This window comes from Pangasianodon hypophthalmus, chromosome 14, assembly GCF_027358585.1.
Source record: "Pangasianodon hypophthalmus isolate fPanHyp1 chromosome 14, fPanHyp1.pri, whole genome shotgun sequence".
Classification (NCBI taxonomy): Eukaryota; Metazoa; Chordata; class Actinopteri; order Siluriformes; family Pangasiidae; genus Pangasianodon; species Pangasianodon hypophthalmus.
Genome location: NC_069723.1, coordinates 6,794,842 through 6,818,539, shown reverse-complemented (window position 1 = coordinate 6,818,539; position 23,698 = coordinate 6,794,842). Strand labels below are relative to the sequence as shown.

The 23,698-nt window shown below is 38.0% G+C and overlaps 1 protein-coding gene across 4 annotated transcripts in view; it reads right to left on the bottom strand.

The window, feature by feature from the left end:
- The window catches only part of snx19b (sorting nexin 19b), a 30,677-nt gene extending 8,344 nt beyond the window's left edge, over window positions 1-22,333 (bottom strand). The window contains exons 1-10 of one of the 4 annotated variants that reach the window (XM_026924471.3): window positions 21,640-22,332; window positions 21,107-21,175; window positions 19,391-21,025; window positions 17,659-17,797; window positions 16,876-16,976; window positions 16,052-16,171; window positions 15,075-15,196; window positions 14,866-14,959; window positions 14,474-14,654; window positions 11,644-11,773 (exon numbers count right to left, since the gene is read on the bottom strand). In XM_026924471.3, coding sequence (XP_026780272.2) covers window positions 11,644-11,773; window positions 14,474-14,654; window positions 14,866-14,959; window positions 15,075-15,196; window positions 16,052-16,171; window positions 16,876-16,976; window positions 17,659-17,797; window positions 19,391-21,010 — 2,507 coding nt within the window. In that variant the 5' untranslated portion in view covers window positions 21,011-21,025; window positions 21,107-21,175; window positions 21,640-22,332. The other 3 variants (XM_026924470.3, XM_026924473.3, XM_034310742.2) reach the window with 3 other exon arrangements.
- Between the last annotated feature and the right edge of the window lie 1,365 nt (window positions 22,334-23,698).

The window sequence follows — 23,698 nt, the reverse complement described above, 5'->3', positions numbered from 1 at the left end:
ACTCCTTGTCCAAATACACGAAATAAAGTGACTGATTCATTCTCAATGTTCTTACCAAATGGAACATGGAGATCTGTCTGCGTAGCCAAGTCCTAATTCATCTTATGGAATAATCAACCTCTGAAAAGAGTCTGGGTCATGAGTGAGTCTTTAAATAAACCATTACATACTAGAGACTGTTGTAATACCCAGGGTAATGTTGAAATAAACAAAGCATCTTTCCCAACTTCTGGTTTATCTCAAACACATTCATTTCCATCACCAGAGAATTTGCATAAATCTTCCATTTCCAAGGTTGAGGGTAAGGCTTGGTCAAGGAGACCTTTGGTATGGTTAGTTTTGTTTGTAACAAATTCGTTCTGACATAAAGACAAACAAGCACTTATTTACAAACACTAACATATACAGCTACATCTGTGTGCAAGTGTCTCCAGATGGAACCATTAGTATTCCACAGCAAAGATCTAACAAAAAAAAAAAAGGGAAAACCTGAGGTAAATCAGAAATTTTTTTTTTTTTTTAAACAAAAACTAGGTTCATTTTAGCAGAAGACCGTATACGAGGGAAGTGTGGTATATATGCTTATCACATTTCCTTAAAGAAAGATTTTAAAAAATTAAATAATGTAAAATGGAATCCTTTAAGTATCCTTTAAGATTTTCAAAACAGTTTATCAGGTTAGATTACATAAGATGTTTTAACTTCTGAAAAGAAGCATTTAGGCTGTAGACAAGCAGTTTGTTCTCAGAATGATTGGCATGACAATGTGGGTTTCTACCCTTTCCAATGATGTTCCACGCCATAAATCAAGTCTTTTTGAAATGGATAAACCCCATTCATTCTAATAATAAAGTTTTTGACATTTAGATGTGTGATAGCATGTCTATTGTCCAAATTTTTTATTGTTTCAAAAGGAAAGCAGGGTTACTCTCTCCCTGGCATCTGCACTATATGGCCAAAATCTTGTGGACACCTGCCCATCACAGCCATATGTGGGCCTTCCCCAAACTGTTGGCACAAAATTTTAAGCACACAATAATATCCTCTTTGTGTAGCATTACAATTTTCTATCACTGGAAGTAAGAGTCCCAAATATGTTCCTGCATGATACTACCCCTGTGCACAAACCAAGGTTTAAATGGCATGGTTTGCCAAGTTTGGAGTGGAAGAGCATGAGTTGCCTACACAGAGCCCAGACCTCAACCCCACTGAACACCCCAGGCCTCCTCACCCAACCACAGTGCATAAACTCACTAATGCTTTTGTGGCTGAATGGGCAAATCCCCACAGCCACGCTCCAAAGTCTAGTGGAAAGCCTTCCCTGAAGAGTGGAGATTATTATAACAGCAAAGGGGGATTAAATCTGGAATGGGATGTTCAAAAGGCATATATGGGTGTGACGGTCAGGTGTCCACAAACTTTTGGCCATGTTGTGTATATTGCAAATACACAGTTGCCTGGCATAACTGTTCTTGGTATCTCTCTAGCAAATTCATTAACCTGCTTATAAGTACTGCACAGCTGCTTGAAGATGTGGTGTCAAGCTTTATCTGAGGCATCTGCTGATCTTCGCCCTCTCACAATCGTGATGCTAACGTGTTGGTGAGAGATCTACTGCATACTACATACAGGGATCAGGCTATGAAAAAACAGGGGGGGAAATGAGGTTCGAGACTCATAAGAGCCAATTTTCCTTTCAGTTTTATTCCGAACAAAATCTGATTTCATAAGTACCTGGGAAAGGTTTACTCTGTGCTTTGATTTGTCTGACCCCCACAGTGCTATGAAGCCCTATTGTCATAATTAAAATGTTCTCATTTTACATCCCCAAATATCTGAATTTCTTGCTGCAGGCCTGTAAAGAATAAGACGGCCTCCAGAGCTCCACCATTAGCATCATTGGATGGCGTCTTTATGACAGATGCAATTAATTAACTGTGTACTTTTTTCATGAAAGTGCCTTTAGGGTCAGGAGTGATCAAGCATGAAAACAGCACAGGCCAGTGAAAGTCTAACAAAGCCAAAAACCCAGGGTGGCAGATAACTGGGAGAAAGAGACAGCGGGAATCTGAGTACAATTGCCCAGAACCTTTTGGTTCCTAACCAGGCCGAAGGAGGCTTTCAATCAGCAGGCTTTTCCCAAGCCCTTACCTCAGTCTACAGTAATTAAAGACTCAGCAGAGGCTAATACTTGGGCGGGGAGAAATAATGACATAGCAGAGTTGAACTAGGTCCATTGTGGGTGGTAAATCTGCCTCAGCATGGGGTTAAGTCTTTAATATGTAATATAAGACAGAGGAGAAGCATTATGAATTCCCGTTTAAAAGAGAATATTGCCATGGCTTTCCAACAACTAGGCCCAAGGAGACTGGATGGCAAACTTACCTATTATCAAATTAAGAGAACGCATTAAACATCTATGTGTTAAGCATCTGCTTCCATATATTCTGATTCTGAATCTCTATTGTCACAAAAAAAAAAAAAAAATCTAAATCACAAAATGGAGGCACCTCAAATATTCCATTCTCATCTCCTTTTTCATAGCCATTAAACTACATTGGACATAAGTGCATCCACCACCATGTCCCTAAATTTAAATGGAGACCTATTTTCAAAAAACTGTTAGACCTCCACTGTTAGACCTTCAGGTTCAAAAGCAATTTAGCAGGATGTTTGATTGGAAACACTGGATATGAGTAGACAAGTATTAATCTAAGCTGTTTGTCGGTCATTCCCAAAAAAATGCGCTACAGCTACCTCATCCTGCAATGGTTATTAAACTTCCAGACAGGAGCATCTGAAAACAGGTTCTATCTAAAGAATTGACATTGTTTAAGCAAAACTATCTTGGACTTGTTATGTTAAATATAACCACCAACAGGCAGTATTGAGATATTCTACTTTCATGGAACATCAGGAAATAGATATTATTATTGTAACCAATGAATTCAAAATATGGCATTTCACATGTCTTACAGATTAATCTTTTGGTTTTTTTTTTTTTTTTTCAGACATAAGCTTAAATAAAAAGCTCACATGTGCTCTACTGTGGGTCTCTTGTGTTCCTGTGTTATAAAAAATAACAAGCTTATTAAATAAAACAATAAGCCAGCACTCTGTTACAATGATCACACATACACTTTAAAACAGACCACTCTAAAGTTAGAACATAAATGGTGTCAAATTCCAAACTGCATGGAAGAAGTGCCTTCTTAACTAGAAAGGCTCTTATCGCAATTAGATCAGCATATCTCTCCTCCATATTAGAAGACAACAAAAATAATCCTAGATCCGCATTTGTTACAGTAGCAAAGTTAACTAGGAATAAGACCATTGAAGACCACTGGACAAATACCAACAGTACGTAGTAGAAACAAATTTTTCCATGACACAATCGAAAACATTAGACAAACAGTGATCATCAGTAGAGTGATTAGAGCCTAACAGATGCACTGATTTCCTCCTCAAAATCATCAACTTGGGTTAGATCCCTTAACTACACATTTCTTTCTTTTAATGAATACTACCAGAAACAATCAAAAGTCTATTAAAAAAGACTGAATTCCTCCCTTAGCATTGGCTTTGTACCTAAGCTAGCAGTTATCAAACTACTGATTAAAAAAAACTTGACCTTGACCTTTTTCAGCTGGCAGACCATAAACCAACATCAAACATCCCAAGCTCCTAGAAAACTTTTAAGTTCATAACTGCATATGAATCACAGACATGGGATTTTCATTCAGAGTTTAGGCCTCATCGCAGTACTGAGACAGCACTGTTTACAACTAAATGAGCTACTACTGGCCTCTGATCAGCACTGCGTTGCTTGATCTCAGTGCATCTTCATCATAGATGATATGGTACCTTCTATGATACCATAGATCACAATAAAATAAAAAGCTACTAATGATCTATAAAGCACTGAATGGTATCATAGATGTCACTATATCGTCTATGGGGAAGCTGCACTGAGATCAAGCACCACAAGCAAATGATACCAACATATGGTACCACTGATCACAATAAAATAAATGCTACTAATGACTTATAAAGCACTGAATGGTTTCACCCCACAGTACTTGAGCATCTACTTCAATCAAAAGTGTATCTGTTACGTGGATAGTCCCACATAGATACCCTAAAGTTTTGCACTTCCCAAAAACCATTTATGGCCCCGACTCACCCAGAAGAGGAAGCGCCTGGTTCAACTCAATGTTTTTTCCTCGTGTCGTGTCAGGAGGTGTTTCCTTGTCACTGTCACTGTCACCTCTGGCTTGCTCATTAGGGATCAAAATTTACATCCGGATTTCTGTCTATTGTTAAAGAGCTATACAAATAAAACTGAATTGAATACATGTAGTATTATGAGTTGAATTTAAAAAGCCCTAATAGGCATTATATCATATAACTAGTTTGTACTGCTGGGAATCCTCAACACAGTCAGCTTTGTTTTCAGTTAGATACTGATTTTATCTTAGCGTGGTTTTGAAGCAGGATGTTTAATAGCCTGGATGTTATCCGAGTAGTGTAATCTCACAGCTGCTGATTGCTACAAATCTCCCTTTTGCGGAGGGCATTCCCCCCACTGTCTGAGACGAATCAACATCTAACATGGTCTCTGAGACGGCCAGCATAGTACTGCAAATAAACCACAACTTCCATAAAGCGACATGTTGCTGACATTTACCGCAAAGTTCCCGAGGAATCTCCGCATCAAGAAATCGGAAATTCAACATTTCTATCAACTAATGATTAGCATGTGCTATCATAGATCTGTTGATAGACACCTTGTCAAAAAGTTGATCTTTTGTGTACAGACATTCATCAGTGTACGTCAGTTGTTATGAACATAGTACATCATCCATCACAACTGAACGCTTTACCTGGTGTCCAAATTAACAGTGAAAATTCTTCACGAGACCTCCTTTTCTAATAAAGACATAAGCAATAATAAGTGCGAATTAGTCATCATATCATAATCTTATAACTTAACTTAGCTTTTTGAATTATTCTTTAGGGAAAGACGTGAAAGCAGCATTAAAACCCAACTCAATCCAAAAGACCATATTTTTTTAATATGATTAATAGTAAATTGTTTGATATGGCAACACAACGGGAAAAAGGCACATAAGCTACACTTTAACGCTCATCAAGAAATTCATTCTGTGACTATAAAAATTGGAAACTCCTCCATGTCTACAAGTGCCACAGGGGTAAATAGATTGTATTTGCTAACCAGAACATATTGGGCATAACATAACGTGGGCTAATAACACTTGCAGGGATTTAAAAATAAAAACAAAGTCACTGACAAAAATTAAAGGTCTTTTGAAAATGTAAAATTAAAATAATAATAAAATATTTCTGAAATAAGCATTATTTCACTACACACTAACCACTCATTTCCAGTGATGTGTTAAACTTGTGCTTGATTTGTGTATCATATTTCAACAATATAACTTGCATTGTATTACATTTGTAATACTGATATTACAATACCAGCAGAAGTTTTTCGGTGAGCTACGTTTTAGGACTTCTAACACTTAATCAATAGCTATACATGCCTACAAGACAAAACGCCTCAGGAAATTCGCTAGCCATAAACCACTTATTCCAAATTAAAATGTATTATTCAAACTGATGGCTATACTTAAGTACAAACCTAAGGATCTGAAAATGCTCAAGATTCCCCCAAATCTGTTCTTCAACTCTACTGCACATTGCAGAAATCAGTGTCATTGTCCTTGCCAGGAGAGTCTGGACCAGCTATTAAAACAGCTGCTTATAATTGTGAAACCTCGATGGAAAGAAATTTAGTATTAAAAAAAATCTGTGATTATAGTCAAGCCCATTAATATATAATTAATAAAAGACTTTCCACGTACTGGAAAACGACAATATATCTCACCAGTTACATGATCCTTTCAATAGTCAACAGTGCCGAAAGTTCTGAGCCTGCCAGTATTTAGTCTAGTGGAAATCTCCATTCTCATTATAAAGTAGTTAAAATGATGAAGAATTAAAAGTAACAAATGACATCTAATACTTTTATGGCCAGAAATCAATGTTTTTCAATGACATTTTCAGTCTCCAGATTTGAACCCTGCTGAAAACCGGTGGCCTGAATTGAAGAGGGAACTCTACATGCATAAACTTAAAGGAGCTTGAATTGTACTACACGGAGGACTGAGCCAAGATCCCACCACAAGTGTCTCCATATTTGTTAGACATTATAGTAAGAGTGCTGTTATTCTCTCCAGGGCAGGTGTCATAAAATTAATTGTAGGGGCACAGATCATTTCAAAATTAGTGTTTTGTAGGAAAAAAAATTGCACTACTTGACTGTTTTGTCATTTTTTCTAGAGGGCACTGTATAGCACTTACAGTAGCATGTGTTAATAAAAACAGAAAAAATAGGTAATTACGTTAAAAAAAAGGAACAAGTAGGTAACCTTGAAATACTGCACTAGACTGCTGAAGGGTAGGTGGCTTTGTGTGGGAAAATGATCTTGGTCTGTGCAGGGCTTCATAATACAGCACACAATCAGTGTACCTTGACTACCTCAATGCAAAGCCTTGGGCAGGTGAAACATTCACCCAAACTATTAAAAGATGCTTTGGTTATCCTTTTGCCTATAGGACACCATCTTGGAAAATCATTTCAGTTATAACAGTGGATATAAGCCTCTTTAATATTAACCAGCACCTCTCTGAAAACCCAATGCCAGGATAAGCCCAGGCATTTGTGGCAATAAATCTCTCGTAAGCTGGTGTACTTATGTAAATGCAAAAAAATATTGGCAAAATTACAAGTGTTTGGATTTGTAATCTGATCTTACTTTCTGCCAAGGACATTTAGAGCATCAGACCAACTTTCTTCAAGCAAAAGTCGTTAGTCAGGTCATTTCCAGCAATCTTCAAGGGCCCCTAGGAGGTGACCACATTGTCCATACGCCCTGTGTGATAAATGTAATAGCTTCTGGCAAGAATGAAGTAGCGGCTGTAAGAGCCAAGCGAAAGATCAATTACAGGACAAATTTCAAACACAGACATTTCCAGTTTGTCACATTGCTGGCAGTCTAACGGACAGTTTTCATCTAATTAATTTCATGTCTAAATATCACAAAAAACGTGACTCTGGCATTGCCAAGGCAGCTCTCCATAAGATTTAGAAGACCACTATTTTTGATAACAGCTCAATCCATGCATGCCAAATTGCTTTACTTGAGAGACTAACACATGTTCTGTCTGGAATGGGATACTCTATGACGAGCAATGGCAATGTAACATTCTTTCCAACTGTTCTGATGTGATTTAAAAACAAAAAGCTCTCAATATCCATTACCTAATCACATGTGCTACAGTAGAAACAACAGAACGTGAGAAAACGGTGATCAAAGCTTTCCATGCTTATCAGTGTCTATTGTGGACCTTACAATCTAGACTTAAACATATGAACTCTGGTGTAAGTTGAAAGCATTAACCAACATGAGCCGTTTTACACAGAGCTGGTGTTGATTAATATTCTGTTACAGCTCTATAACTCTGACAGTAGTGCTGGCTGTAAGGCAAATCAGTTTTATATGAATGCCCTTATTTTAATACATTATCATTTCTATAGTAACAGCTAATTCACAGTTACTTATATAATGGATGATACACACAACCTAAAGGCTAATTCACACTGGATGCATTCGTGTGTAGCATCACATCACAGGTCACCCCATTCAATTCCATCAGAGACACGTCGAATTCAAGCCCACAAGCAGTGCAGAACCTATTTCAAACCTTTTAAAACCAGTGCGTAATAACATCATCACTACAGACAAAACAGGCTTAGGAACGAAGGCCCTGGCACAAATGCAACCTAGCATTTTGAACTGTTCTTATTGGTTTTTTGGTTGTTGGGTGCTTACACAAGGAGAACATGCAAACTCCACTCACACAGGGCAGATGCAGGGATCGAACCCCCAACCCTGGTGGCCACCATGCCCCTCTCTTGTTCTTATATTATGTTTAAATAATCATGCATAGCAATATGAGTTACAAACTGAGGGACAAGAAACTAAGGAGTTAATGAGCAATAGGCAAGTGTAATTAGTAAAGGAGATAGTTCACTTGGATAGCCAGAGAGGGGGAAGTGGGTATCGCTGGGAGTTTCCCAGTAGCTCTCAAACTAGGCTTATTCTATTAATTATTAAACATATATCTCCCTCTTAAAAAAAAAAAAAAAAAAAACAGTGGAAATGTAAATTGCTTAAAACAGGTTGAAATCTAAGTGTGCTGTTGCTCTTTCTCCTGCTAGTAGCTTGTACAGAAATACAGCTGAGACGCATCTGGTCTGGATTGACTGATGCTTACGTTACGTGACCAGTGTGAATTCGGGACAAGACTATTAATAATTTTAAAAAAGCTATGTTTTTTGCTGTTATTTAACAAAGAAAAATGTGTATTTGTTGATCATCATTAATATTTAAGTAAGAAGTCTCCGATGTCAGTGCTTCGTCAGAAAGTTTTCCACCATAGGCAAGTCTTAAGAAGAAACCAGTCCTCTGTTCTGAACATGATAAGCTGCGTTTTTTTGTCAGTCTTATTAACTTATAGAAAGAGGAAAAAAAAAAGAGGTTGGTGAAAGTTTATGGTTCCTATAACGCACCTGATTATAGGAACTCACTTGTGTTTGGACACTCCACAACATGTAACTATAAATGGATAAAACAGAATAATGTGTTGTTCTTGAATTTAAAAATTCAAGAATTAAAAAAAAAAAAAAAAAAAAAAAAACCTGCATTGTTGGCAAATTGCTGTGGTAAGTGGAATAAAGCACTCTGGGATGTGTTGTTATAGGAAAATAATGTGTGCAGATAAATCCCCCTGATTCACATCATATCATGCTGTCATTAATAATTTTCCTACAACAATACAGCCTGTTATACTTTATTCCTCACCCTTTGCCAACAGTTCTAATAAAGCAACGGGGCCTTATGTCCATGTAAGACACTCAGAGACAGCCACTACTTATAAGAAAATATACAAACAAGACTTCTGTGTAGAGCAACGTCGTATCACTAATGCCTAGCTAGACCAGAATTGCCTTGATTATTACACTGCAGCTTACCAAAGAGATCACTAATTTAATGTGTTGATTTTTTTTCTGATCCATTAGAAGACAAACCTATTTAATGTTAAATCATTTCCTTATACAGAGAGACACTGTGCAGTAGCAGGATCCAGCAGTCTATTCTACAGATTCAAAGGTCTGTTACAAGTGGAATTGAGCATTCACAGCATTGACATTATAAATGACCCACTCAGTTCAGTGGAAAGAAAAACAAAGCTTAATTTCAGCACATTCAGGACATTCAGGCTTACTGTGATTTTGTTTGAACAGAATAACTTAGGACCTTTCAACTGATCACCATCATTTTGTGCCTAGCTGTTAGAGAATGGCACGAGGTTTTCTCAGATTTTCCGCCCTGGTGGATTCCTATTAATTAGATATAAATATGGGAAGAAACCTGCACAGGTGTTTTATACATGGCTAAACAAATGACCAATCTGAAATGACTGGTACATATGTAAATATTGAATAATTTGTAATTGTAACCCTATAGCATTTGGGTACTCATTATGGATACTTGTGCCATTTAAAAGAGGCCAACAGCAGATTTCTTTCAGCAGCTAAAGACAATACATGGTCCTTCTAGAGCTGCGAGGTTCATTTAGCACCACATTTAGATGTTTAGGCTAGGATTTACAAAGATGCATTACAAATTAAACATACGCTTACTTTAGTAGCTTTATAGAGATGTTCGAAACACATGTCTCACTAGCTTGGCGAGTTATTTGTATTTGAATAAGAACATTAGGGCTTCCACAGAGTGCTTTTATGGCACTGTGACAGTGGGGGCATAGTCGAGTGTCCGCTGCAGATGGAGAGGAGGCGGGTGGAAACAGCAGGTAACGCGTGATGATTCTCAACTGTGTCTTATTACCGCCAGTCTACTTGTGCGTGTTTCTTTGTGCTTTCAGCAGTTACCATTACCAGAGAGAGACAGAGAGTTGATGGAGCATGCAACACACACACACACACACACACACACACACACACACACCAACATGTGGAGCGTGAACTTGAACTGGGCAGAAGCCGCGAACTAGATAACTGCCCCCTTTCTTGAGGTTTATATCTTTTGGTTGAATTTTTGGTTGAACTGAACTTGGTTGAACTGAATTTTGGTTGAACTGAAAAGCGTGGTGAAAATAAATGTGAGCGCCTGCCTCCTGTGTCCACACTCCTACACATCAGGTTCTACAGGCACCAACACACAGAACAATAGCACGATAATACACCATCATAATCGGCTTTAAAAACAAACTTGGCTTGTACTAATTAGCAAGGAGCAATGCTTGTCCCCATGCTTACTTGTAAATGTAGACTACACTCTTAGAAAGGGTTCTTCAAGGGTTCATTAAGGGCTTATTGAATAAAAAAGGGTTCTTAGATTCCTAAAGCAGTTCTAGTAAGAACACCTTCTGTCAGACGAAACACTCTGTTGTAGTGTTCTACACAGAAACATAAAGAAGAGACATTTAAAAACCAGTCTCAGTTCTTTTGGTGCACACTATGATAGGGCATATTGTGCTACAGTGGATGTAAAAAGTCTACACATCCCTGTAAAAACAGCAGGTTTTTGTGATGCCAAAGTAAATCATGTCAGATCAAGATGTGCTAAAGGTGTTTTAACAAGGTATTAGTTAATACAATTAACACAGTGTGCACACTTATTCAACCAGGTTACTCTAAGTATTTTCTTTTTCTTCCTAAAATGTTTCAATTTGTTTTTCACTTGAATTTTGGTAGTTGCTAAATCATATAAAAGGTGGAAAAACATCTGACAGGAAATATCTTGTTTCATTTTTACATCACGAAATTCTGTAATTTTAACAGGGATGTTTAGCACAATGCACAATGTGCAGCACAACGCAACAAGCAATGCAATGTGGTTGCAAAGGCTATGGGGAAATGTGGAAAGATTCATTATTTGGTTTCAACTCCTATATACTGTGGTAGACTATATATCAATAACTATGCCAATGTCCAAATATTTTGGACAGGACTGTAGGTGAAAACTGTATGAAAACAGATAAAGCTTTTTAAAGTATTCCTAACAAATTGACCACAAAATTTAAGGAAAAACTCGAAAAAATTAATTATATGGCTAACACCAAGGAATACATTAATGCTTCAAATAATCAAAAATCAATTTAAAAAAAATTTAATGATCTATTAGCGAAGCCAAGCAGCTCAAGTAATAACCAGAAGTGAAGAAACTTCTGTGAAAATTAAATGATTTATTTTAAAGATTCAGAAACTAATTATCAATTGCAATGTTTCAGCTCCCATTTTACGTACTGAAAATCACTGCAATTTGTAATTTATAAAACAAAGCATCAAAAGCTTGCACTTTTGTACTGCTAAAGTGTATATAGGCCTATAGTGTGTCAGCGATTTTGCTAGACCAATTCCGTTTTTTTGTTTTTTGTGTTTTTTTTTTTTTTAAACAATGAGCATAAATCACCTATGACAAAATGACTCATGTTGAACAAATATTCATTGTAGTGTTATTGTTATTTGCATACCGCTCAATGAGAGTCCCAAATAGCAGTCTGATGCTCCTCTGGATATTTTCAGTGCACAGCCAACTCCACTGGTCCTTCATCAGCAGACACAGGACATTCAGAGCCATGTCAGCAAGTACAGTCTCCCCTGCTGGACAAACACCACTTATTAGAGATGTGCAAGATACACATTACTTCTGGAAATGTATCATCAATAATTGCTAAAAATACTGATTATACCTAATCAGTGTTTTCAATATAATAGCAGTTTCAGGACTTCAAGATTATTGGTCAATAGATGTTACTGTTTTACTTTTTTTTTTTTATTTATATAATAAAAGTGCTGAAAGGATGCCCTATGCCTTTGAATTCCTTCAGTACAATATATGCATTGAGCTATGCATCAGTCTACATCACAAGCATAACATAATAGAACTATAAAAATAAAAACAATTATATTAAAAATCTATAGAAATTCACTGGATCTGCATATGAAGTATATGAAATCCAATCTTATACCCACCCGGTGTTTCTAGCCAACATCAGACTGACATTAATACTTGGACTGGTGCATCCCTAGTAAACTGGAAGGAAAGCTTTGTTTTAAACATAATTTACAATTTGCTTTCAAAGAAATAAGGAAATACATCTCCACATATTTTAAACACCACTCCTGATGCAGAACTGACGTACATGTGGATGTGCTGTCCTCTAGAGGTAAGATAAACCTTTGTAACTTTTCTTCAAATGTACTCCACAAGTAGTTCTTTACTAACCTAATATTTCCACACTTAACTCCTTCTTCAGCAAGTATAAATTCAACAAAATAATTAGTGTCACAAAATCTACAGTCCACAGATGGTTCCTGCACCTGCACTGAATCAATCACACCACAGTGTTAACGTGACTAATAACAGGAAATGTGCCCTGAAAAACACAAGATGTCCTATTTAATGGTGAACTTGATTTAATTACTTCAATGTAAAACTAGTATACAGTGTACAAGCTGCAGACAAATCCATTTATTTTATGTTTAATCAACATTAACTGTTATTTACAAAGAGTAGCCTCTTCTGTCTATTTAAACCACACATTCAGCAACCAATTTATTAGGTATACCCTATTTGCACTCATTTTGCAACACTCACTAGACATTTTATTTGATACACTGGTCATTTTCTTTTAATAGGGCTGTAAGTGTTCAATTATAGTGCTACTTCACCAGCTCAGCACAGCACAGATCAGCAGCAAATCTGAACCCAGGACTGTCTGTATCCTGGCTAAATGCATGAGTCAGCTTCCCATATAAGGTCACATACGCCAAAAAAAAAAAAAAAAAAAAACAAAAAAAAAGCAGGTGGAAATTTCTGAAGGTTGTCAGATGGTGACTAGTGACACTAGTCAAAATGCGCCAAAAAAATGTAAGAAAAATTAAATGAAACCAGGCATATCTCATTTGAGGTCAAATACGCATGGCGTGTCTCTCTCACAGGGTGAATCGCTGAACAGGATATGTGGCAAGTTTCCTTTAATGGCAGCATGAAACCCAGTAAACTGCATGTAATGCAAAAATTGCATGTTCAAAAGATTTGAATGATATCAGAGATAAATTTAAGTATAAACTTAACAGAATGAAAAAAAAAAACACTAAAATTCACAAAAGTTTATGTGGCTTTTTATGTGCACTCAGTGAAATAGGTAGGGTGTGCAGCACCATTACGTTATATCTTATGTAGGGAGTAAACAAAGTAAATAAGAAGCCATTTAGTATTCAGTCTCATTTTCATATAGCAGGCAAGAAAGAAATTGTGGTGACAAGGGAACATTATTGAGAGTAAATCAATAAAAAAAAATACAGCATATTATAAAATTAAGACACAGCCACTAAAATCCACCAGAAAAAGACCATTTTAGAAAAAGGAAAGAAATTTAACAGGCAATCATTACACAAATTTTCTGTAGAAAAGCAAATCTGTGTTTGACCAATCAAAGAACTGTATTATTTCACAAGGTACTTGGGCAAATTTAGCGTTGGTATTTGTACACACCATGCTCACTTGGTGGTAGAAATTGTGGTGATTTACCAAGCTGAGCCATGACAGCTTGGTAAACAGAAAACTGCCATTTCTTACCATAGCCTATCTGAGTCACTACACAATTTGTCAGCACTCCTCTACCATATTCATTAAAAGACAAGGCTCCCCAGTAGGCCGCCACCAATCAGATATGAATTGGGTGGTGCACGATTCTCAGCACAGCAGTGACACTGACATGGCACTAGAATGTTAGCACAGGAGCATTGCTATGGTCTTTAAACACATCAGTGCACTCAGAGCTGGCTACTGAGTGCAGCGCAGCTGTCAGAATGTCTGTCACAAAACGTCATGGATCAGTGGCCCCCGGCTGATGAACACAGCTAAACAAGTGCTGATGGAGGTGCGTGAGGCGCCCAGCCTGATGAGAGATGCCCAGCAGCTAGCAACAGCCATCTGTACACCACACTGGGCGTAAAATAATCCACAGCTAAAAATATCCGCTTTTTAGCAGTACTGTGATAAGGAACTGATACTGATGAAAGGCTCCTGCAACTAATACAGTCATACCAGAACCATACTCATGAACAGTTGTGTGTAAATGGCCCTACAGTGGTCTCTTTCTTTTGATTGATGGACAGGTTAGAGTGGGCTAACAAATTGTGCATAGCAACATACGGACTTCAATATCGTCTTCATATCATCTTCAATACTGGTATCTAAAACTAATATGTATTCTGCAATATTCTGGTGATCCCAATTGCATCAGGTAAACTGCCAGCAGCAGAGGTATCATGTGTTGGTGAAGTGCTTCTTACCCTCATTTTGAAGGACATTTTGTAACTTTCTTTTTGAACACGCACAGGGCTGCGTATCCAACTTGGCTCCAAGGCTGACATCCCGCTCTCCATCTGCATCTCGTAGTGGTGGTTTACTCACAAGACGCTCCCGCTCCAAGATGAAACTCTCTAGACTATTCATGGTGAGGCCACTGAAAACCTGAAAAAGGATTTTTATACGAAACCCTTGTTTAACAAGTTCAGTTGAACAAACATGGCAAGAGCTATTATTATCAATTAGTGCTATTATTAATGCTCTACATCTTCAGGTTTTCGTCAGTGCACCATCTCATTCACCACTCAGTTTACTTTGCAAGACAAATCAGACCTTGCACAAATAAATGGCAATCAACAAAGCCTGTTTCACTTACGGTGCGCCCCTCATCAAAGCAGTAAAGCACTTTGGGTTTCATGTCAGACACATTAAGAGCAGGAGCAATTTTACTGGAGAATCGCATCCTGGACCTGGATACAAAAAGACACAGAAACTGCTAAGAATGAGCGCCATAGAAATTAAGATGCGACTGAATGCTACATCGTTTACAATTATCGCCTTGCTTGCTAAAAGTAATCCACATACTTGCTCTTCCTGTCTGAAGATAATTTCCCATCAGGCTCAGCATCCACTTCATCTGTGGGGCTTTGCGGCTCTGAGCGAGGGAAGGCTGTCTTTAGCGTATCGACTATAGCATTCACTACAATCTGCCAATTTACACATAACACACTGTTATTCAGGCTTACACAGTCAATAAATACACATAATACATATAAATGTATTAAATGTTCAAACATGACCAAACATGTTGTCTAGGTGGGCAAACTCGTCCCAAATGAACCACAGGGGTAGTGATGGTATTGTGAACTATGCATTGTGATAACTCTGTGCATGCTGATTATCAGGGTATATATGTATGTATAAGACAGTTAGTTCTAGTCCACTAATTTGACTGGACAAGCAGTATAACCACACTGGGATGTTTCACTGTGTGTATCAATCTGCTTGTCTGTGTTTGCCACATAAAATTCCAACTCTAGCGACAGTCCCACTGAAACCGTTACTACAATGGAGTTAGTGACATCATCAGCGGACATGGCAAAGGATATTTTTTTTCATGAATATAACTTCTGACTTAAAATGTGAAAGCTCGTCAGATGAGGATGGAAAGGAAGAAGCCAATTTCACCGGATGCACCTTCAACAGGAATGTACAAATCATTGTGAACTAGCTGGCCAGCTAGCCAATGAGCAATCAGGGAGTGTGGCTTCTTCGGGATCTATTTCCATTTGTGGAGCAAAATTAAACAAGTTATTTGGCCATATTGGCCGAAACGTCAGTTACTCGAAATTAATTTCTTATTTATAAAACTGTGTAAAAGCAATATCACATGAGCAAGAGTGCAGTTATACTGAATATTAGCGTGGCTGTGATTACCTGTGAATCACAGTCGTGACAATATCTGGTATAACTGCACTCTTGCTTGTGCGATATTGCTTAAATTACCAATTAAAATATCGGTGAAGTGGTTAGAATTGTAAATAAATGTTATTTAAATGTACCTTGTCTATTCGTGAGACGATGAACGGCTTCTTTACAAAAGCAATCCTCGCATCAGTGTTAAGGGCAAGAAACTCTTGCATTTCTTCGCTGTTGGCAGTTTCAGGTACTGCACAAAGTTGCTACAATCAAAAATTAAGAGCTTGTTTCAGCTAGCATGGAACCAGGTTGTCAAGCACATACATGATAATGAAAATGTATCTGCAGTTCTAAAGTAAGATCACAGTGATTTAAAAAATATATTTCGAGTGGTTGCACAACAGAAGTCTAAGACAGTGCCGTGATTTTCCCTGCTCAGAGATGTCTGATTAAACTCACACGTTAATTACCAGGTTTCATGGGTATATGCTGGAGCAAGGAATCACCAAACTGTACTGACTCCGATCCTCAAGTAGGGAATGATATTTGTCCCACTAGTATTTTCGAATTGATTTTTTTTTAAAAACTAAATTTTTAATACTTTATTTTGAAAATGTACATCAAACGAAATAAAATCAAATAGAAGCAGTTCAGATTCAGTTCATCAAAGTCAGATTCAAATTTATACACGACGATATACAATAATTTGAAAGAACAAACAAACACAGAATGAACTGTTGTCATTTCAGCCAATCAGAATTCAGGAATAGATGGTGAGTTTGAATCGGTGGCACTGAACGTGAAATACTTTGTGCCACTACAAATAAATCACAAAAATTCAAATTCCTAGTGACACGAATATTATTCCATACTTCAGGACTCTAGTTGGGTGTACGCACTATAATGTGTAATAAACACTAATGATAACATTTATCCAGTTAGCAACATATTTTCAGTGACCTCTCACCTTAAGGAACGTTTCCAATAAACTTTTTCTGGCCTCAACTCTGTCACTGTCCATGTTTCCAAAAGGGAGGTCAGGAAAGATTTTCTTAGGTCCTTTAACATCTACAATTCAAACAATACAATAAAAAGTCCACGAATGTAATTTTAATAAAAGGAAACTTCAAAACAAGGGGTGGACAAACAATAAACTTGTTAGCAATCCCACCAGGCAAGTGAAAGCTCCAGTGTGCTTTTGGCTGCCCGGAAACGTAACTGACTAGTTTAAAAAGCGATAGATAACTTAATAAGATAACGAGCTCACCACAGACTATTAAGCGCAGCAATATAGACGAGTATATAAATTCCTACAGAGTGGAAAACTGTGTAGTTTTTCCTTATGCTCACCTTATAAAAGGTTAATATAGCACATCGTGTTTGAGAATTCTGCAAAAAGTCACCAAGTCGTTGGCAAACATTCCAGCAATGAGCTGTGGATTTCTCTCCTCACAAATAAATTATGGTTTGTGTCTGTCTAGCATCTTTATTTTCTCTTGATATGGTAAACTGTGATGCAACATACTGTGCACGTTGTGATAGCCAGAGAGTTATATGACCTTTTCGTTGCATTTTTTTCTCCCAGTGTTTCCACATATTTGTGCTTTCCTGATCATCCTTTTTTTTTCCTATGGTGGCCAGTTACAAATTAGAAAACGAATAGTCTGGACATGAAATGTGCTAGTCGCAGACACCCGTGCTAGTGAGTTGTCCACCCCTGAAAACTGTATTACCATGCATTAGAACTCACGTTTGAGAATTTTGCGTAATTCAGGTTTCTCCTCTAACCGGGTCTGCAGATTCAGGAATTCACTATAGCGCCGATTGACCATGTGATAAGCTACTGGCTGCAACGTGCCTGGATTCTCCGAGTCCACAGCTGTTTCGTACTGCAAAGCATTGGCAAAGAAATCTGTTTATATCACAAGACATGATAATGCAAGACGTGCAGTTGCATTATGCTAATAAAAAGATCAACCTCTCTCTCTTTTGCCTGGTCACTCTTTTCTGAACACCAGTCATGACTGAACTTGAAATAGGTGCAGGTACTACTGTTATTTGTTTGAACATTACACACAGACTGCTGTTTACTGTAAACTGTATTGTTTATACATGGCACCCTGTATTTTGGTAAGCTTTTGTAACCAAGTTAATGTGACGTTAATTTGTGCACCTTGTTGTTTGTGTGAGATAAACAGCATTATATAAACTGCCAAGACAAATTACACAGAAAAGACCGCTTCTTATTCAGGCATAAAAAACATTAAACAAACAGATTTTATACTATATACATACTGTATATTTATACTGTATACAGTAGCAGAGTGAGTAAATCATTAACAGCCCACAGCTGGAGCCGGAAGTAAAATCCTTATGGAAAATTATAATACATTTCTGACACGATCTATTGTTTTGTGGTTAGATTTGGTTTCGAAGCCGAATTAGTCTGTTAGATATAAAGATATATTTGTATGTATAAAAAGTCTGGATTTATTTTTAATGTAAAGGTATAAGATCTATAGTTCTTATTGTCCAGTTTTGCTAAATCCATATACAAATCATAAACTGATGACTCATCCGGGGTCTTTAAGCTTTTTTCAACATTCAGACTGAGAATCAGAACAGTGAAGGTATGTAGGACGTGTAGTTTTTAAACCACAGCTGTATTTGTAAAATATTAATTTTAGTTAAATCACTAACATACAGTGAAATGAGATATAATAAATGTTCATAGCCAAAATTAATGAGAGCATTACTTACAGCTCCAACATGACTATATGACAAAAAGTTGGTGGACACCTGATCATCACACCCATATGTGGTTCTTCCCCAAACTCTTGCCACAAAGCTGGAAGCACACAATTGTCTAGAATGTCTTTGTATGCCGTAGCATTACAATTTCCCTTCACTGGAACTAAAAGGCCCAAACCTGTTCCAGCATGACAACGCCCCTGTGCACAAAGCGAGCCCCATGAAGACATGCTTTGCCAAGGTTGGAGTGGAAGAACTCGAGTGGCCTTCACAGAGCCCTGACCTACACCTCACTTTTGAGGTGAACGGGAACATCAATTTCCCTCCAGGTCTCTTCACCCAACATCAGTGCCCAACCTCTTGTGGTCTTGCGGCTGAATGGACAAATCCCCACAGCCACGCTACAAAATCTAGTGGAAAGCCTTCCCAGAAAAGTGGAGGTTATTACAACAGCAGAAGAGGGAAAAACTCAATATTACTGCCCATGGGATGTTCAGTACTCAGGTGTCCACATACTTTTGGCCATATATTGTACTTTGTTAGTCTCCGGCTGTGGCTATTTGACACACTATGGGCACATGACAAACTGCTAGATCTATTAACATTCCATCCATTGAACTAATATTGGAACCATTAGTTCACGAAGACTACACAAGACGATGCCTTTTTATAAACTACTTTTCTTACAATCAAAGCAAAATTTTAAATAACTGAATCAAATGAACACACACCTTCACAGTGTAGAGTGTGTAGGGATGAGAGCCCGTGCCTCGATGTTCCTTAGCTGTGATGGTGCCCGTGATACGAAGGTTCTGAATAACGACAGGGCCTTCAGGACTACTGAGGGGTTCGAATGTGAATGGAGAGAGCGGCATGGATCCGGCTGAAGGTGAGGAGGCTTGGAGAGGTTCTGACAGAGTCAGCTCGTTGGCGTTCACGACCCCCGATGTCTCCACGCCAGTGATTTCTGCTTTCGTGGTACCCTTTTCAAGTTCTGGAAGAGCACAAAAGCTTGAAGACAGTTCATCAGTGCTATCAGAAGGTTGTTCTTGTATCTCCGAAACCACGACCTTAGGTGCATTAGAATAGACATGGAACTCGTCTTTTGTGTCCAGTATTCCTTCTGCAAGCGTGGGACATTCTGTAACCGGCTCTGATGTTTCTTCTTCTGTACCTATCAGAACCAGTGATTCCAGGGAGCTCCTTTTGAAATCGTTTAGAGGAGACTCCAAATCAGAGTCTGTTTCTTGATAGAAGGGATTAGATTTCCCAATTCGCAAATAATCCTTTGAACTGAAACCTGGATGCTCTGAAGAAAATGACTGTCTTGGTCCTTCATCCTCTTGGTTCTGTGGACAGTAAAGATCTGCAGAGTCAATAACGTCTAAACTTATCAGTTCAGGTGTTGGTGCGTCAGTCACACTGGGAGTGTCAGACTTGACCTTCAAGGTTAGAGAAGATGGAACTGCAACATCCTGTGATTTTTCTTCATTTAAAACCATCGTTGGAAGAGATGTCATTTTCTCTGACTCAGTTGGTTTGGTTTGTGGATTTTTGGACCTCGTAAACACATCCACAATCACCATGTTTAACCAGTCTGGATCAGACAATTTCGCAATTAAAGGCAAAAGAACATTGCACGTTATAAGCTCACACACTACAAATCTCCCTGTTCTGGTTTCAAGCTGTGTTGGAGGGACAAGAACATGTAAAAGCAAATCCACAATTGCACGTGCATAATTCACTTCTACGGCAGAACTCTGAAGAGCTGGGTGAGGTACGCAAGACTTGCTGTATGCCTGCCAGAGACTCACACTTTGGTCTCTGCCTACTTTTTCAGCCATGATTTCTTTAGCTTTTGTGTAGCTCTGAAGATGGCATCCGCAAAGATCTAATATCCTCAGAGTTAAAGCTTTCCTGTCCACTTTCTTTGCCCGAAGCTTAAGCTCCATTGCCATCGAAATCATGGAGTTATGGATCTCATCCTCAAACTCACGTTCTGTGGAAACTGTGTTATACCATGAAGAGACAAAGTCTCGGATGATCTTACAAACTGTGTTCTGGATCTCTTGGTCTAGATGCATCTCGCTGTCTGGAGAAGACCGGATCTCGTCCAGCGTGATGAAACGCTCAAGGTGGATGACACTTTCAGACTCGAGGAGAGCCTGAGAGCCAAGCCACCCACCTACAACTACTAAGAGGCTGGTGAACACACAGAGGAGCCAAACATTGACCAGTAAATGGAAGAGGACCACCCAAGCCAGGAGTACACCAAATCCGAGAAGTTTTCTTTGCACCATGAATTCAGACAAGGCCATCATAGATGGGCTGAGGTGCTCGGGCTGAGTCATGGCAAAGGCAGGCTCCTGTTAAACACACACACAAAATATCATCTAGACAGAGTAAAATATATACACAAGTGGGATGCATTAAACAGAGAAGTCCACCTGTCACAACAACAACAAGGCCTGGCTGTGAAGATGCTTCAACAAACTGCCTGGGTGCTGTAGCTGGGCCTGGTTTCCAAACACAGGTAACAAAACATAAGCGTAAAATGACTGCAAGTGTTCAGAGAAAGAGCTCTTACTGTATTGGCCAAAAATAATAATAACAAAAAATACAAATGCAAGTAATGTCGCGTTGCTACAATTAATGTACAGCGTTAACTCTTGGCTAGCTAGCTAGCTAACAAGCAAGCTAGCTCAATGACTAAACCTATAATAAAAGTGAAACTACCACCATGCCTGTTCCAGTGCTACTGAATGTTCAATTAACATTACTGCTATTCTTGAGTAGTTGGAAATTATTAGTATTATTACTGTTGTTATTAAGAGTATGTAAAAAATAATAATAATAATAAATTAAAGTACACCTTCGGGTTTGTTTGTCATCTGTCATTAGCGAGTGCCGTTAGCTTGCTGGATATTTAGCTAGCATATTACACAAACTTTTGTTGAATAGAAAGATAATGAAATGTTACCTGTTCGGATAAATCCAAAGAAACAGCTTAAGAGAGTAAATTCATGTTTTCCAGATGATGCTACGTCACTGCCGCCGTCAATATTTTGATTCGGTAGTGATGAGTGATTCATTCACGCTGACTCGTTTTAAATGATTCAGAAGAATCGATTCGGAAGGACAAACGAAGCAGAGACAGCCAGCTCTGGTTGGTTTTTATTTGTTTGTTTGTTTGTTTGTCATTTTGTTACAGTGATGGAAATCACAACCCTGAACCAAGTATGATCAAAGTTACTGTATTTATTACTGACTTCTAATAGTCTATCTCACTGGTCACTTGAATTGAATGAAAGCAAATAAATAATCTATATTTATAAGTAATCAAGTCCATTTAAATGGATTTCAATTTAATAATAGTTTTTAATAAAAATGTGCTGTGTGAGTTGCATGCTCAGGAATAAAAAAGCACCATGACTCCAGTAAATATTACAGTACACATTTAATTAATGGGAGTGTTATTATTTAAAGTTTGATTATATAGTACTGAGGATTTATTTTACAGTTAAAGAGCCCTGACCTACACTGTAAAGCAAACACAAACTGGAAGCTCAAACCTGCTTTCCGCCGGTTGTTCAAGATGTGTGTCTAAACATGTGACTTGTAACATTTCCAGCATCTGATAGCGGATTTACACAATCTTTCTAAGTAAAATGGATGAGTAATATTTCAGGGCCATTTAGTTTAAAAACTACAATACAGTGTCAACTGTATAACATCTCCGTATATATATATATATATATATATATATATATATATATATATATATATGTTATTATCCGGGCCCTTCGATGGACTTGCGAAACTATCCAGGGTGTATTCCCACCTCACGCCCAGTGTTCCCAGGTTACACTCTGGATCCACCACGATCCTGACCAGGATAAAGCGGCTACTGAAGGTGAGAGAGATTATTATTTGGTAAACAAAATTAAGTGGTCAAAGTGGTGAACTACACGACATGGCCAAAGGTTTGTGGACTCCTGACCATCACACCCATATGTGGTTCTTCCCCATACTGATGTCACAAAGTTCAAAGCACACAAATGTACAGGATGTCTTTGTATGCTGTAGTATTAAGCCTTGCCCTTCACTGGAACTAAGGTGCCAAGCCCAAACATGCTCCTTTGGGATGAACCAGAGCGCTGAAACGCAACATCGATGGGATGAACTCGAATGCTGACTGCACTCCAGGCCTCCTCACCCAACATCAGTGCCCAACCTCACTAACGCTCTTGTTGTAGCTGAATGGGTACAAATCCCCACAGCCACATTCCAAAATCTAGTGGAAAGCCTTCCCAGAAGAGTGGAGGTTATTGTAACAGCAAAGGGGGGACTAAATCTGGAACAAGCACATATGGGTGTGATTGGTCACATGTCCACAAACCTTTTTCAGTATAGTGTACTTCCAGTGATTGTCATAGTTTTATAATGGATTAGAGTGATTTTCTTTCATGCTGAGTGATAATACACATGAACAACTGTTTTAGGAATACGACAAGTGGCTAGAGCACCACAAGTTTGTTGGTCATGGTCAAAGCACTTATACAATACAGAAAATGCTTTGAAATTTTCCAGTTTATATTTTCCATAACATTAGAAAGATAGTGCCTTTATAGCAACATATACTTGCATTTCTCCAAATGTTGGCTTGAGCTATTTAATATTTTTTAATCCATGTTCCAAGACAGCATTGAATCATTTTCTTTTAAATACAAAGTAGCTACAGAATGAACAACCTAAGTAAAAATTGTAACTGTTAGTGATAAACTCACATGAAGAATGGTTTCAGAGGCTGCCTCCATTCAAAACATTAATGATTATTAACATATTTGTACAAATCAGAGATTTGCAAAAAAAAAAATTTGCAAAGTGAAAGAATTTTATGCCACTCATTTTTTGTCAAAGGTTTTTCTGAGCTTTTTTTCCCCATAGAAGGTCAAAAATTGGGCACTTAAGGCTAGAGGAAGCAACTGGACCACATTCACCACAAGATTTTAATAAGTAACACAATGTAAGGTACTGAT